Below are 18,243 nucleotides of genomic sequence, written 5' to 3' on the forward strand. Positions count from 1 at the left end.
GGCTTTTGAGTGTTTCTGTGGCCTGGGTACAATGCCTTTGAAAAGCAGATGACCAGCTTAGCTACTGACCATGCTGACCACTGTCCGGAATTGGATCAAATCACACAAAAACAGCAAATGGCCTTCTCTTATAGAATATCAGAACAAAGCACAATTCCTGAGCACATTTTGCGGAGCTCATTTGATCACTTAATCTTTGCTAATTGGTCTGGATTACAGACAGAATCAATACCAGAAGAAATGAAACAGATTGGTGAGCAACAGGGAAATAAACCGCGCTGGGCTGCTCTTCTGATACTCATGGTGATAATACCCACGATTGGTGGGAACATCCTGGTTATTCTGGCGGTTTCACTGGAGAAAAAGCTGCAATACGCTACCAATTATTTTCTAATGTCCTTAGCAGTGGCCGATCTGCTGGTTGGATTGTTTGTGATGCCGACTGCCCTCTTGACAATAATGTTCGGTAAGTATTTCACTTTGTTCCTGACATCAAACCACAGAACTGTGATATACTGTTAGAAAAATGGATACTCATTTAGTCTTTAAAGGTGAACTTAGACTATTTAAAGATACAGTGAGTAAACAGACTCTTATTCCCATCATTTCCTATGGCTGATAATCAATTTTAAAGAGCAAAAAATAATTTCTTAGAAATTCTACTCCTTCCTAGCCTTCATTTAAAAAATCATCCAAGTTAGCAATATTCATAGATTCCGCATTCATCACCTAAAAATTATAGTGAAGAACAGACCTATACTTTAACTTCCCCATTATTAATACATTTTTCCCTTGACAAAGTAATAGCTAGGACACTTCTGTGACAGTTACGTGCTGACTTACTTATTAATGATAAATCTTTGAGTAACTAAATTCCAATTTGAATCACCAAACCCAAATTTAAAACTGGAATTGTTTTAAAATTCTTGTTATATTTATCATTTGTGTACTTTAGACTTAAACATAATTCTTACACCAGTGTCATGTTAAGAAAATACTATGTTTAGTTGCTAAAGGAAATGGTCTGGCTCACAGTGTTCTAAAAGATGATTCATCTGTTTAATTTTTATGATTTCTGACCATCCAGGTCCTTGATACATGTAAGAAAAATCGGACTTTAAATTGTTATTTAAAATAACATCAAAAATTATTAAACATAAGTTATTACAATAAGTGATCAAAACCTGAGTATTACAATAAAATGTAGTTCAATATTAAAGTATTAGTTTGTTATAATAAAAAGATAATATTATAATGAACTAGTTTTGATTTATGCATATCCTCTCTAGTTAATAGAATGTGGGTAAATTCAAATAATTCTAATAAATTCTGAGGGCTTCTAAGAATCAGAATTAAAAGGATATTTAACATATTCATTGCCTGGCATAAATTGATATTCCATCCATTAACTGCATAAGAAAAATGATTATTTGCAGCAGATAGGGCTTCTTGAAATTATGTTTATATAGTGAGTATAAAAATACTTCAGGTTAGAAAAGTAAAGTTTATTTAACTAGAATACATATTAGAAGGAGAAGAAAAACTCCAATTTAAACTATTATATTTAGGTTAAATGTTACATTTTTAAGTAATTATAGAGATATCTAAAATTAAGTGTTTGATCCCCCAAATATCAGATGGTGATAGGCTAAAACTTCTCATTCTAAATCAACATTTATCCAGGCTTTAAATTCTGTAGCAGGACACGCAGTAATAAGTTTCCACTGCTTTAATTGACTCTCTAATCATTAATAATGTCTATCTTTCCCCTTCTCTTCTGTAAATCTGTAACCTTCTGAAAATTTAGTGCTACATGTAACCATGGAAAAGAATTAATAAATCATACTCGAAAGGAGAACCTAAAGGATCTTAATCCTGAATAAAGTTTAAAAGAAATAAAATGAGGATTATATAGAACCATTTATGTATATTTGGTAAAGACTGTACAGAGATTTGATTCAAGCTCTTTTCTCTGCACACACAATAGTAACTTCACAGTAAAATCACTCTTTAAATAGGCATACAGCAAATGTTACAATGCTCATCTTATACTACCATAAAATTTAATTGATGTTATATTGAACAAATGAGATAGAATGAGTTACACAGAACTAAATTTTAACTTTAAAGTCCACGAGTCCAAAAATATCAAAAATCTACCACATACAAAAAAATACTGTGGTAGATATTCAAGTTATCAGCTAAATAGTAAGGAATCTTAAAAAGCAAAGTTCCATAGTATTAAAGTGACCTGACAAAACACAAAAACAGATGAGAGATAATTCCATGTATTCCATAGGAAAATAGTAGGTATGTGCAGCTGACAACTAAGTTTATATTTACATTTTTTGGGCCCAACATATTCTTGCCAATAAATGTTAGCAGAAAACCCAACATATTTTAACATAAAATATATGGAATGTCTTCCTATTTTTGTCCTAATAATGTTTTAACTACACTTCATTCTTTCAAATGTTGTTAATTTTTAATTACAAAATAAAATCTTTCATAGTCCCAAACACTTTTACTAACAGTAATTAAGCTCTATAGGGGGATTCGATTTTTAAAAAATAAACTAACCTGGGAATTTAACTTCTATTTAAAAAATTATTGCATTAAATTCATTATTGAAAACACTGTTCTTTTTTTTTTTTTAACGCTGTTCTTTTTCTATGGGAAAGTATATGAGAAAATACATGCTCTGCCTTCTAAAAAGCTTCAAAAGGATACATTCATAAATTGGGAACTGCACATACTATAAATTGGGACCTGACTTCAAATACTAAGATTTTTTGATAGGCGTTCACATGTTAACAAAGACTTTCTAAATTAATGCATTTATAAGAATTTCTAATAAATCTAAAAGACAGGAACAGATTTTGTGTATTTTTCTCTCATTACAGGAATAATCTTCCAAACTTCTGAAGTCGGTACAGTGTCCCCAATTCTGTAAACATAAAAAAGTTAACTACTGCTGAGTGGTATGAGTGATTTTAGTCATCTCAGGGAAATTAAATGAAATTATCATAAGAAACTTTACATTAACTAATGTTCTAATAAAATTAAGTTTAAAAAAAGGAGAGAAGTTAAACATTTTAAAACTGGTTCTTATGGTACAGAGTATTTTATTCAACCAATGATTTATATACTATTTGATCATAAACTGTCCGAATTTTTTTTTTTATAGAATTTCTATTTTACCAAGATTATGACTGGCCCAACATGGTCTCTCAAATGAATTGTGATACCTATGTCAATGCTCTGGGAGCGCTAACTTTGCTTTATAGTTCTAGTTTTTACTGTCCTGCATGTAATTCCAAAAATGCACAATCACAAGTTAGTAGCTTACGACAGAAGGCTTGGAAATGCCTACATTAGAAATACTTGAATAGGATGCAAAGGAAAACAGAACATCATGTGCTAATACAAAAAAGACAGAATGTTCACTCACAGTTTAAGAAATTCTCTGGACTTTCCCTTCTCTCCTTAAATAAATGATTAAAAATGTAAAGGAGAAAATAACAGTGTTTGGTCATTCATTGATCATTACTAGTTTATTTATAACTTAAGTTTTAACTCATGCCTCACGATTATAGCTGGAACAGTATCTGTCATACAGCTGGAAGAGGGTGTATAAAATAAAATGGCTGAAAGACAGAGGTTACAGAGGTTTAAAGCAAGACAACCCAGGCTCTGAATCCTGGTTCTCCTGTGTTGGCTTAGGAAACTCACTCACATCAGTTCAATCACCTCGTCTGGAAAACGGATATGCTAAAACTGACATTGCAGATATCTTGTTAAATGGTCAAATAGGGACACATTATAGGCACAAATAATTGGCAAGTGGAGTATGAGAAGAGTTTATATACTTAAATATGTGATTTAGTTTAGGTGTAAGTCTGACCAGAGATGAAGCAGATGTACAGCAGTAAAAGAAAAAAACATCAGTTATTCACTTACGCAGTGAAATGTTGCTCTAATTCTTAAATGAGGGAGCAAAGCAATTAAAGGCACTTCTTTTTGGAAAAGTGGAAACGTAAAAACCAAGAAAAAAATTTTCCTAAGTATTAAATCACTTGAAACATTTAAAACACTATCATATTAGACATCTAATCCCAGAATATTTTATATGCTCTAATGTAATAGGAAAATGACAACAAAAACAAAACAGAAGCTTCATAATAAAGACTGAAGCACTGATCTATGTCTCTCTTTTCTGGAAGATAAAGATACAAACATAAGAATTTCTGAGATTTAAAAAAATGGCTACTTTGAGAACTATGCCTTTTTGGATTATTAGGCCTTGTCCTGCTCTAACACTGTGTACCTTGGTAATCTCTATAGGCACAGCCCTCTTGGGATAGCTTTAAAAAGAGTCTTTTAGGGGCATCTGGATGGCTCACTCAGTTAAGCGTCAGACTCTTGATTTTGGCTCAGGTCAGCATCTCATGGATTGTGAGTTCAAGTCCCATGTCTGGCTCTATGCTGACAGTGTGGAACCTGCTAAGGATTCTCTTTCTCTTCCTCTTTGCCCCTCCCCAATTCATTCTCTCTCTCTCTCAAAATAAATAAAAAAGCATTAAAAAAAAGTCTTTTAAAATACTCAAAAGGCAAATATCTTATATCCCAGACTTACATATTAATTTTAATTACTTTCTAAACTAATAATTCAGCTTTCCAAACTAAAAACTTGCCCAAAGATTAAGCAAGGTTCAGATAAAATGAGTCTATCTCATCAAGAAATGGAGTTTCTGGCTAAAAAATTTAGGTTTTTATACCAGTTAAAAAGAAAGCAAAATAAACAAACAAATAAATACACATAAATAGCCAAGCATGGCAATGAACGTAAGTTATTTATGTTTGCTATTTATAGTTAGACACACACATATAGACAGAGTTAAAAAGGCATACTTTCATGACAAATTTAAACAGTTAAACATGTTCCCATGCTTTTTAAAGAGTACAGATTTAAATTCAATTGGATACATGCACTCATTTTTCCCCCCCTTTGGAAACAAAATTTTTTTCTTTGAGAGAGAGCACGTGGAAACAAGGGAGAAGGGCAGAGGGAGAGTGAGAGAGAGAAAGCGAGAGAGACAGAGAGAGAATGAATGAATGAATCCCAAGCAGACTCCATGCTCAGCATGGAGCCTGATGCAGGGGGCTCAATCCCACAAACCTGGGATCATGACCTGAGCCAAAATCAAGAGTTTTGGCTGCTCAACCTACTGCATCACCAGGTGCCCCTGGATACATGCACTCTTGCTACAGCAGTCAGGAAGACAAACATACTGATTTTATAGCAATGATATGACTTACATTTCTAAGTAGCAGTGTTTTAATGGCTAGGCTACTTGGCTAGTTTTTGTCAGATAATAATAGTAATAAGAACTAACATTTATTGAGTGCTTTCTCTATGCCAGACATTTTCTAAACACTTTACATGTAGTACAGCATTTAATCTTCAAAGCAAACCTATAAAATGGGCATCATCACCATATCCCTACTTTACAAGAGAGGACATAGGAATAAATAAATGGAAGAGACATAATTTGAATCTGGGAGAATGACTCCAGAATTCATACTCTTAACCTCTTCTACATTGCTTTCTCAAATGAAATGAGAAATCATACCAACCTAAACAGTCATATTTGGCAAACAGCCAACATTTACATCTTAAATAACTATCTAACGAGACAGCCATTGGGGTACCTAGGTGGCTCAGTCAGTTAAGCATCTGACTCTTGATTTCGGCTCAGGTCATGATTTTGAGGTTTGTGAGATCGAGCCCTGTGACAGGCTCTGCACTCACAGTGCAGAGCCCACTTGGGATTCTCACTCTCAAAATAAATACAAATAAAAGCTTAAAAAAAAAAAAGACAGCCACAGAATTTTCTCTAGGGACAGCCAGAACCCAATATTTTTTAATTTTTTTATTTATTAAAAAAATTTTTTTTAAACATTCATTCATTTTTGAGAGACAGTGTGAGCGGGGGGAGGGGGGGGAGGGAGGGGGGGGGGGGGAGGGAGAGGGAGAGGGAGGGGGGGAGAGAGAGAGAGAGAGAGAGAGAGAGAGAGACAGACAGGCAGACAGACACAGAATCCAAAGCAGGCTCCAGGCTCTGAGCTGTCAGCACAGAGCCCAATGCGGGGCTCAAACTCCCGGACTGCGAGATCATGCCCTGAACTTAAGTCCGACACTTAACCGACTGAGCCACCCAGGTGCCCCTAGTTACTCTAGTAAGAAACTTTTCTGACCTTGAGCCTATCAAATTAATGCTACCTGAAAAGACAATTTGAGAATAACTTGAGAATGTCTAGAACTGCTTTTAATTTGTATAAATTCTTGCATTACCTGAACCTACTTAAGCAATTAGACAAACATATAAAAGATTTGTTAATTAAATGCAGTCATGTTACTTTTATATTCATTTCATCAAAAGTCTACTGACTAGTATTTCATGAAACTTGCAATTATAGAGGTTAATCATAGAGATCCATCTCTCTTAATCCTAAACCTATTACAGTCTCTTTTTCTATCACGCCTCAGTACTTAGCAATACTTTTTCTATTACGCCTCAGTACTACTGTTAGCAATAAGTACTGACTGAAATAATAAAATTCTAGTGATCTGCATTAATTTTAATACCCACTTTGTGTTCCAAAATTGGAGTTTATAAAATAAATTCATTCTATTGGAAAGTGAGCTTAACAAGGCTTCACAGGCTTAATTAAATGAGCACTAAAGAGCTTTAGCTCACAACTAGGAGTATGTAGGTCAAATGGTCTATTTTCCAAAGATCTGTCCTTTTTACATGAGAGTTCTATTGTGGCTTCCTATCACAGCTACTAGATTTATGACTAGAATTTTCCAGATCTTAATTTAAAGACAACGAACCCATAATTAGAAAAGCTATATAGGCACATTTAAAACTATAATCAGTATCTCTTGTTGTAGCTCTAGACTTGAGTATTTTTCTACTACTCAGTCCTAAATGTAGAACTTTACTACAGAATGTAGCCTCATTTCAAGTCATTTCCACTGCAAAACTCTCTTAATCATATGTCATTATTTTCACTCACTTAGACTCTTAGTTTACTCAAGCTCAGGTCCATTGCTGTCTTTCACTGTCCAAAGTCCTTTTCTACTTAACAGAAAATCTAAATACTATAGATTCTTTAAAAATACTATTAGATTCTTTTAAAGACAGATTTCTCTACCATACTTGATTAATTTTGAGAGGTCTTCCATAAATTTTTTCATATGAGGCATTCTGAGCACCTAACCTATATCAGCAAACAAATGTAGGTGCATCTTTTAAGACCCAAGACACAATCTTTCTCAGAGCCTTCTCAAACATTAATTCGCATACTTTTGAAAAATATTTAAGTCTATTTCAACACTCTTTTCCTACACTATAGTCTTTTTTGTTGTTGTTCTGGGATACTAACCTCTCTCCACCCTCAGGATTCCTGAATTTAAACAGATCACAACTGACAAGTTTCTTCTTGGTGCTCTGAAATCCTAAAATGGTTATCTTGGTCCTCCTTCAATTATCCTAATCATTTTATACCTGTCAAAGTCAGATCATTGTGGAAAAACCAACAAAAGTAATTTATATTGTCTGTGCACATACAACAGTTAAACTGTAAAAAGATTTAGATATTCTCATATATATGACATTTGTTTCAAACAGAAGTAATTTGCTTTTTATAGCAAGTTCTAAAATCTGTGAGTGTGTGTGTTTTAGTAAAGTGGATTCTAACTGAAATATTCTAGGGCAAACCCTAAAATAAATTTTAGGTGTTTTAGAACTGTAAAGATATATATACTGGGTGTGTGTATAATATATTATGTGTCAAACCCACATATGTATGGATACTTGTCTAAGTGAATTTATTGGAAAGCTATGTAGAATATAGTTATCATATCCAAACCCTGAAAATTTTCAAAGTATTTCTTAAGTGCTCAAGACTATATGAAATATTGAGTAAATGCTTTTTTATAAGAGTTTGTTACATAAATTAAGTACTATGTCTAATACTTGAGACTTTTTAAACCATAGTCTCCAGTGCCTGGAGTGAATGAAGGAATACGGAAGGATAACAATCTACTTTTCTTCAAAATTATCTGAAGCCATTCCTTTTGCAAACTTTATTAAAGAAGTACTTCTTTCAAAAAAAAAACCTCAAATCATGCCACTTAATTATTTCACCAAATGAGAGTTTGGTATAAACAAAGATCATACTGCTAGTTATTGCTAGAACTGAGCCCAAATCCCAGGCCTCACTGAGACTCCCATTCACTTAAAAAATTTTTTTTAAAAATTTTTTATTAGAGAGAGGGAGAGACAGAATTTAAAAAAAATTTTTTTATGTTTATTACTTTTGAGAGAGAATGTGCGTGTACACACACAAGTGGGGAGGGGTGGAGAGAGATGGAGACACAGCATCCAAAGCAGTCTCCAGGCTCTAAGCGGTCAGCACAGAGCCTGACACAGGGCTCAAAGTCATGAACCATGAGATGATGACTTGAGTCGAAGTCAAACGCTTAACCAACTGAGCCACCCAGGCGCCTGAGACAGAATCTTAAGTGGTCTTCACGCTCATTTTAGAGCGCAACACGGGGCTTGATCCCACAACCCTGAGATCATGACCTAAGCTGAAATCAAAAGTGGAATGCTCAACTGAATGAGCCACGCAGGCGCCCCAACACTGGAAATTTTTAAAAGATCACAAAAGGAATAGACAAAAGAGCAATGGTATGTTAAAAATATTAAACTGCAGATTTTGAAAGAGTGTTGTAATTATTATATGAAATAGAAAATGTATTTAAAAGGGGTCATTTGCAGAAATATACTTAATATTATTGACTCCATTGTCTTAAACACCTTGTGGAGGATAAACCATAAAATTTCAGATGAATAACATAAAAAGTTTAAAAATCTATTATCACTTTAAAAAGAAACTACAGATTGAAGATTGCCATTTTGCAGGAGAATATGTTTTTGTTTTGTTTTTCAGAGGCTGTGTGGCCCCTCCCACTTGTTCTCTGCCCTGCCTGGTTATTTCTTGATGTTCTTTTTTCTACTGCATCCATCATGCATCTCTGTGCCATTTCAGTGGATCGTTATATAGCCATCAAAAAGCCAATCCAGGCCAATCAATATAACTCACGAGCTACAGCATTCATCAAGATTACAGTGGTATGGTTAATTTCAATAGGTATGTGGGGAATATCAGGGTGTGTGGGGTGGTGTAAATAAACAGTCCTTGGTTCCATTTGGCTAGGAAATATACCAGACCTGGTAGGCTGTGAAACCCAACAAAAGAGGTCAAGGCAGACTACTGATATACCAACACAAGCTCCTTATGCCATGTCATCATACAGCTACTAACCCACACTATCAGCAATACATGTGAAAACGGAGAAAAGTTCCTGTGCTCTGAAGGAACCGTCTTCACAATGTTTACTGAGATATCCTCCTGCTTTAATTTTGACATGCAGGAAGACTAAGTCTGAAAACAGTTTTCACTTTTGTCAAACACATCATTAAGGTCTAGGCAGCACGCAAAATCGCAAGTGACAAGAAAAAAATGTATCATCACATTTAAGAAGATAAACAGGAAAAGAGAAAAAAAATCCAAATGTTTTATATGCGGATATTAAAGATCATAAATTCATCTTGGAAGCCAGTATGTGTATAGACTAAAGTCAGTAAATGTCTGTGTGTTTTGGATATGTGTTTAATCAGAGATTTTAAGAGAGATGCAAGTGATATTCACAAATGATTTACAGAAGGAGATATTTCTTCTAAACTGTTTGATGCCGTTGTGCTCATCTTTAATGCTCAAAGATAGCTACTAAAATAAACTATCTTAGCATCAAGTATAGCATAAAAAACTCAAACCGTTTATAAGTTAACATCAGAAAAACAAACAGATTCACAACAGTTACTATGATCATTACATTAATAGTCTGACAAGTGGATTCATTTCTTCCCAGCAAAAAAAGAATTTAAAGAGGAATAAAATCAAGAGAGATCTGGAATGCTAAAAGGAAAACAAGAAAAAGATGGTCTCTCTCTCTAATCATAATAAGGACACTTGGTTAAAAAAAAAAAAAAGGCAAGAAAGCAAGACAATGAAAATGACCTTTATATTCCTGAAATGATGATACCAGGGCCAAACCTCTTCTGAATAGTTTGGAGGTAAAAGTAAGGAGTGTTACTATTCTGGCTTGGGAAGAAAGTTAGGGTCAAGGAAAAGTCTATTCAGAATGGACAGATATGCAAGTGGTGAGAGGATAGTTTTAGGAACAGATGCTGATTGACAGAACAGAAGAGGCCCCCCAAAAAGAAGTTAGAGAAAGGGCATGGGAGATAATGGGTAACAGTTACCAAAATTTAAAGTGCAAAGAAGGACAACTATAGTAGCTCATGGCAAAAGACCCACATCTTTCTGGTAAGCTCACTGGAATGAGGGAGAGTAAAGGGAAGACAGTGTGAGGTATGTGTGTTGGGGTAGGGTGGGGAAATGGGACAAAGGCAGGGAGAAAACAGGAGAAATGATCTTTAAGAAGAGTTAAAACATTTGAAACCATGAAATATGATCAAGCCAATAAATAGCCTATTGTTAGAAGTGATACCTCAAGGCTGGATCATATGACTCCATAAACAGATCAAATCTTTGAGTACCTATGACATGCTAGGTACCAAGAATACAAAGAAAGATAAATAAAAAAGAGCCTTTATATTCAAGGAAGGTAGATAATAAATTAGACTAATACAAAGTGTTAAGTATGCAGAGGGGAAAGAATAAAAAGAAGACTCCAGATTTATAGCTTCAGAAGGGATCTTATAAGTCCACTTTTTCCTTTTACAGATGAGAAAAGAAACCTAGAAGTTTTAAATAGTTGGCTTAAAGACTGCTTTCAGCTTTTCAGCACCAAGGCCAAGATCAATGCTCTGTTCATTTCATCACACTGTTTTGTAGAACCATACAATTAAGTAACCTTGTAAAAGAAAAAGCAGAGGATAGTAAAGGTTAGTTTAGGTTTAAATTCTGCAAAGTGCTTTGAAAAGAGTTCAGTTATCCTAGGTAAGACCTGGCATATAAGCTAAGGTATGAAAGAATAAGGGGAAAAGGGTATAAGTACCAGTGAAGGGGTGTCTGGGTGGCTCAGTTGGTTGAGTGTCTGACTTCGGCTCAGGTCACAGTCTCACAGTTTGGTTCGTGAGTTTGAGTCCCACACCTGATGACTCTGCTGCTGTCAGTGCAGAGTCCCCTTCTGATCCTGTCTCCCTTTCTCTCTGCTCCTCCCCCACTCTCTCTCTCTCCCTCTAAAATAAATAAACATTAAAAAAAAAAAAAAAACAAGTACCAGTGAAAATGTAACTTACTGACCACCAAGTTGGTTGAGGCAGGTATTGTGAGCCTTGATAGAGGATTAATGGAGTGTGAAAACAGAAGGAAGAATGGACTAGAGGTCAAGATAATAGGAAAGAGAAGTTCCACAGTAATGAAGAGTAGCAGGACAAGAAAGGGAAATAGCAAACAAAGTTCATAGCTTTAGATATGGGACAGTTTTAAGAGGGCTTATGGATGGCTTCAGGAGTCCAAAATACTACTACTATTACTACTAAGAGCTGATACACCTGAAAGTAATATAACAATGTATGTTTAACTACATTGGAATTAGAATTTTAAAAATAATTTTAAGAATCAGAGTTGAGTTCAAGAGACATAAAATGACAGTGTTAGAAGGGTCATCAGTGAGGTGAAATCATGGAAGGTAACGGCAACGGACCAGCAGACAGGCAATAGCAAAGCACTGAATCCACTGAGGAAGACGGACAAATGTTCTGAGGGCTGGGTAGATGACCCGGATGGGGAACAGAGTGGTGTAAGTAGATTAAATAGACTTCAAAAGGGAAGGGTTTAGGGGGGAAAGAACAGTGGAATGATTACCTAGAAATAACAGGGTACATACAGCAGGGGTTAGCCGACTTTTCCTACAAAGGGTAAGATAGTAAACATTTTGGGCTTGCAGGCTCTATATGGTTTCTGTCACCACTACTGAGCTCTGCAGTACAGTAAAAGCAGCCATAGATTTGAGGAAAATATTTACGGCAAAGGTTCTTCAGTAACCATAAAAAGGCTGTGTACATGACGAAGTACTTTCAGATTCATAAAACAAAAGTGTTCTACAGGTTTCCAAAGATCAGTTAACTCAGACTTCTTTTAAGGATCTGCTGTTTCAAAGGGAAAGGATGAGGATAACACCTGTGTACTTGTCTTCCTAATAAGCTACTTCACTAGGCAAGATCATATTTAATTACCTACTTCATGGCACTTAAAGTATTAGAAGATTAGCATAAGATACATTTCTTTCATATCTATGAGAGGAACTCTCAACTTGAAAATAAATTTTATGATCCACATCCTCTCAAATTTTTAAGTAGCGTTTTTAAAAAAACAATGAAACCTTTAGTTTTCCCTAAATCAAAGGAAAAGATGAAGACATTCATGAATTTCAAAAAATGAAAATGTCTGTTCGATGACACTGTGTAGCTCAAAGATAATAGGTATCTATCCAGAATCAAGATATTCTATGAACGTACTGTGAAGTCTCTTTAAGTCAACTACATCGAATATAAAGATAAAAGCAAATTCTCTTCTGAATTCATTTTCCTTAACCTGGGATAGATCAATAAACAGATATAAATGGACACATTCTTTGCCATTTCGTGGACATACTGCAGATTTAGGAAGCTTTTTTTTCTTTTTAGTTTATTTATTTTGAAAGAGAGAGAGACAGTGTACGCACACATGTGAGAGTGGGGAAGGGGCAGAGAGAGGGTGAGAAAGAAAAACTCAACCTCTGCATTGCCAGCACTGAGCCCAACGTAGGGCTCGATCCCACAAACTGTGAGATCATGACCTGAGCCAAAACCAAGAATCAGATGGTTAACCGACTGAGCCACCCAGGCACCCCAGGGAAGTTTTAAATATAAACTCGAAATCAGTAATCAATGTCTGTTTAAAAACAGCAGGTTTGCTTACTTAGGTTCTCTTGGTTAAATCTTCCAAGGATTAAGTGCTTTGACAAATTCTGCATTGTGTGTATCAGGAATTACAATACACTAACCACTAACCACATTAAGTCACTAAGATAAAGTCTAAAAGGACATAACCTAAGAGTTGAAAGTCCTAAAATTAACTAGATTTATCTCGTTTCTTCTTCCTTAGGCATTGCCATTCCAGTCCCTATTAAAGGCATAGAAACTGATGTGAATAACCCAAGCAACATCACCTGTGTGCTAACAAAGGACCGTTTTGGCAACTTCATGCTCTTTGGCTCACTGGCTTCCTTCTTTACACCTCTGGCAATCATGATTGTCACCTACTTTCTCACTATCCACGCTTTACAGAAGAAAGCTTACTTGGTCAAAAACAAGCCACCTCAACGCCTAACATGGCTGACTGTGTCTACAGTTTTCCAAAGGGATGAAACACCTTGCTCATCACCTGAAAAGGTGGCAATGCTGGATGGTACTCACAAGGACAAAACTCTGCCCAACTCAAAGAATGATCTGCTTATGCGAAGAATGTCCACAGTTGGAAAAAAGTCAGTGCAGACCATTTCCAATGAACAGAGAGCCTCCAAAGTTCTAGGGATTGTTTTTTTTCTCTTTTTGCTTATGTGGTGCCCCTTTTTTATTACAAATATAACTTTCGTTTTATGTGATTCCTGCAACGAGACTACTCTCCAAATGCTCCTGGAGATATTTGTGTGGATAGGCTATGTTTCCTCAGGGGTGAATCCTTTGGTCTACACCCTCTTCAACAAGACATTTCGGAATGCATTTGGCCGATACATCACCTGCAATTACCAGGCCACAAAATCAGTAAAAACTGTCAGAAAATGCTCCAGCAGTATCTACTTTCGAAACCCGATGGCAGAGAACTCTAAGTTTTTCATGAAACATGGAATGCGAAAAGGGATTAATCCTGCCATGTACCAAAGCCCAATGAGGCTCTGCAGTTCAACTATTCAGTCTTCATCAATCATTCTACTAGATACACTTCTCCTCACAGAAAATGAAGGTGACAAAACCGAAGAGCAAGTCAGTTACGTATAGAAGGAATGTCAGTTTTCATCTAATATAACGAGTATGGTGATGAAGCAGATATAAATGTGCCAAGAATCGTATAAAGAGGAACTTTATGCCATGTATCAAATCATCTCTTTATCGAGATTATGTAATTTTCTTTATTTGGACAAAACTACTCCATGAAAAAAAATCATTTTGTACAGCTGCAAATGAAAATGACCTAGCACTCTGGCTAAATGTTAATGGCATTCAAATGAAATAAAATAAAATAAATAATTTTAAGCTTAAAAATAAATAATGTCACTGTAAGAATTCGTTTAGTTCCTAATTGTATGCAAAGCTGTGCTAAGAGTGTCATTTTATTAAATGACGAAACACATTAACCCCCTCAAAGCCTTAAAAATATAAGGCATAACAGAACAACAGTGATAGGAAGAGAAGACTAAAACTGAATGCATAAAATGATCACATGTGGTGGTAAGCTAAGACTGTCATTTACAGTCTGACTTACTTAGATGTAGTCATGATTTTGCTTTGATCAGGAAACTTGTCTTGATGGAAGGGATAGGGACGATAGTGGTTGGATATCACACAAAATAACAGTATCTTAGAACTGGAGCTCTTTGTTAAATGACTGATACCAGGAATCTACTCAGCAGAGGTGGGGCTAACTTAGAGAAGGAGGAGGAAGCAAATGAAGTCAGTCCTGGGTACCTGAAGCTCAGTTTGTTCCTTAAAGAACATGTACAAACTGGAGCTGTGGGATCTCAATCCAGGAATCTAACCTTTAATGGCCACATAAAACTGCGATCATGGTTGCCCAAGCTCACCCAAAAAGTCTGCTGAACTTCTGGCACAACATTTTTTATTCACCCTTTCCTCATTTCATTTTGCACTGCAAGATCTGGGAATAAATCCAAACCATGTCACTTACTAGCTAACTGACTGAATTTATGAGAGGTACTTAAATTTCTCAGTTTTCTCATCTACATTTCATACGGTTCTTAAGAGAATTAGTACATGTGCGCAGTCTGTACATGCTAGCCAATTCTATTTACATTTGATATTTTATTGTTACACTATTCCCATAAATGGTAAAGAAATTTAGGCTGAGGGGGTCTGCAGTGAAGCCAGTCCATATCTTAGCTTTTCCTTTTCGTGTTGACCCATTCTTATGTCTCAACCTATTTATTACTACTGTATCGCTGTCCCTTTCCAGGTGATTAAGTTTAAGAAAATTACTTCAAGAAATGCGTTGGCTGTGGAGCTCAGCATAAGTGAACCACATACATATTCTCCACATGGTAGGATCCTTTCCTAGGACACAGTTAGAACATAGATCTTATGGGCTCTATGTCATCTGCCAGAAAGAAAAGATTTCAAATTTAATCCCTAAATCTCAAAGCTTTAGGCATTTTTCCCTACCAGTCTAAGATTCTTCAGCAGCATTAAGGGTGGCCCATTTCAGATAGGCAAAATAATCTACGTTCCTAAAAAAATATATATATATATATATATTGTTATCTATTTTGGTTCTAGTCTCTAATATGATGGGTTTGACATACATTAAGATTTATATTCTTGCAAAGTCACATAAGATTAAGTTTTCTGGTGTCACTTTAAAAGTATCACAAACTGAATCTTATCTATGTAAAGGCATATATAATTGTTTCAGGAAATCTAAATATTAGAGATGGCACTCACACTGCCAAAGCTCTACCCCTAGACGAACTAGAGTAGATGGGCTACCTTCTCACATGCTCCATACTGCCTCCAAATTCATGTATGTACTTAAACAATCACACACTTACAAAATTAACTATATGACTAGTTAGCTTCAATTCCTGGGGAAAAAAATCTTTGCTTTATAGTTAGCTGAGAGATCTTTCTCTAGTTAATCATTCTAGTACTTCCAGAAGATTGTAGAAAATGAAATACAACTCCAATATAAACTATTTCTGAAAAAGTAAAACATAGCACAAACTTTTACCATTTTGATATAAAACTGACACTTCCATTTCAAAATACTTTTAAAAAATCTGTAATTTTAAAGCAAATTTCAGATGTTAACCACATTTATGGCAATAAAAAGACTATGAAAAAGAGTAGACTGTCTCTAAAAATAATTTTGGAAGAAAACTTCCATTAAATTTCATATTTATTCATTACTGGAGGGGGGGAAGGTATAGAAAAGGTTTTAAAAGACAGAAATAAAATAAGGAAGTTATAGCATCAAGAACCTAAACACAAAGACAATGAGGCAGAAACAGAACAGAATACAGACAATACGTATCAAAGTGATAAAAAAATGTGAATGGAGATATTGTAAAGATGATTCATGCACTTGGTAGTAACTAGCTGATTGCTGGGGTTCCTTCAAATTCTAAGGATCTATAACGGTGCAACATTTTTATATTCAAGGAAACATATCTTATGGTCTAAAGAAATATCTGCACCAAGATCTCCCTCATATCTTATAAGATCCATCCGTATCTGAAAGCAAATTAATGTATACATTGGAAAATATGCAGTTATTGTTATAACGTAAAGTTATAGCAAAGATGTCCAGGGGTCTCTAGGATTGTCTAGTTTTAAGAAGAATCTGTATCAGATCATTATAGCAACTTAATTTTAACAAGTATATAAAGACCAATGCTTCTTTTAACATTTCTTCACTTTGCTTTCCAATGTCAAGTTAAAATAATTCAGATTATGCTCAGTTCCAACTGAGTTTCAGTCATTGTACCATAAAAAGAGTTATAATAAAATCTGCTTACTCGATAGATAACAAAGGGCCTAATAATCACCTATTTACTAAACAAAAATGTACTAGGTTCATTTCAACTTGGCAAGAATGTTTTCAACTCAACTCTCAATATTTATATACATTATAAACAAATAACCCACAAATATCAGGAGAAAGAAACAGTGAAAATATTATAACTGTCTGGACTACTTGAGGGTAAAAGAGATAACATACATAAGAACTTTTAGTTTCCCACGAAGACAATTTCACCTTAGTGGTTGAAGTACAAATACATGTTTACCCACATATTTTCAGTATTCATGTCCAGTAAGTACATTTGAAAAAGAAGATTAAAAAAGTAAGAAGAAACAAATTCTTAAAATATGGTTCAAGAAGGTGAAATGTCTGCGGTTATTTTAAAAGTAAATCTAAAAGGGAAGAAATGATAAAATGGAGCAATTTCTAAGAAAATAAATGATGATGCACCAGAAAACATTAACTATTCTTAAGAGAAGGGACAGAAACTTTCCAAATATTAAAGGTAACGAGGAAATTTGAGAAAAAAAATGTTCCGTGAGAGTTGCTCAGGAAAATAGTACTCTGATAGAAAGGCATGATGTAGAAAGCACTGGTCTCTAACAAGACCTGTTTTGAATTTCAGTTCTACCATTTAGCTCTATGACAACGGGAAATTTTATTAACTATTTTAGAATTGAATTTTCTTCTCTTCTAAAAAAAATATTTCTAAGTTTCTTTCATCTTTAAAGATTCTCCCTCCAGGGAAATGACACTTATCTAAAATTTAGAGAATTTGGTTTCAACTGCAATTTCTTAGACAAGTTGATTACATTTAATTTTCTTCATCTATAAAGTAACTTTTAGACAAAATCATCTCTAAAGACTTTTCCAGTTTCTTCTACTTATAAAGAATCCTATCATGAAAATAAAACTGAGAATGATCCCTAAGAAATAACAAGCACATAGAACCACTCATTAGCTGGATCTATCGTAAGTAACTGAGATCTTAGCAAAGCCTAAAAGCAGCTCATGGGAGACATCTGCTGCTGAAACTGGGAGTTTAGCATGAGTGTGAACTACAGGAAATGCAAAGGCAGAAATGAATTTTGTTAGAGAGCAAAGTGCTGTCAGGTTAAAAAGGGAAGAGAAACAGTTTTCATGAAGCTCAACTTCCTATGTGGCAGAATATACATACTAGACCACTGATGTAGAGAATATGAAATGGAAAATCACCAGGAAAAATTAACAGCTGACAACAAAGAAACAAAACAGAGACCATCATGAGTAGGATGGTTTACACAAACCAACAGTTATTAAAGGTACTCCTAGAAAAATATACTTTCCAAATCAAAATTACCTAGT

The 18,243-nt window shown here is 34.9% G+C and overlaps 2 protein-coding genes across 2 annotated transcripts in view; one reads left to right on the forward strand and one right to left on the reverse strand.

The window, feature by feature from the left end:
- PSMD1 (proteasome 26S subunit, non-ATPase 1) overlaps nucleotides 1-18,243 on the reverse strand; it is a 93,443-nt gene that overhangs the window by 45,974 nt on the left and 29,226 nt on the right. The window lies entirely within an intron of this gene.
- On the forward strand, nucleotides 42-14,348 carry HTR2B (5-hydroxytryptamine receptor 2B). Its single transcript, XM_049614710.1, has 3 exons — nucleotides 42-466; nucleotides 9,025-9,225; nucleotides 13,252-14,348. Exons 1-3 carry the CDS (start codon nucleotides 49-51, stop codon nucleotides 14,142-14,144), a joined length of 1,512 nt encoding a protein of 503 aa, XP_049470667.1. The 5' UTR covers nucleotides 42-48; the 3' UTR covers nucleotides 14,145-14,348.

The sequence above is a fragment of the Panthera uncia genome (assembly GCF_023721935.1).
Source record: "Panthera uncia isolate 11264 chromosome C1 unlocalized genomic scaffold, Puncia_PCG_1.0 HiC_scaffold_3, whole genome shotgun sequence".
Lineage (NCBI taxonomy): Eukaryota > Metazoa > Chordata > Mammalia > Carnivora > Felidae > Panthera > Panthera uncia.

Bases quoted from the DNA above. Each gene is read 5' to 3' on its own strand.
- HTR2B (XM_049614710.1), top strand. From the start codon at position 49: ATGACCAGCTTAGCTACTGACCATGCTGACCACTGTCCGGAATTGGAT. The intron at 467-9,024 runs GTAAGTATTTCA...TTTGTTTTTCAG, and splicing joins CCTCTTGACAATAATGTTCG to AGGCTGTGTGGCCCCTCCCA. The intron at 9,226-13,251 runs GTATGTGGGGAA...CTTCTTCCTTAG, and splicing joins GGTATGGTTAATTTCAATAG to GCATTGCCATTCCAGTCCCT.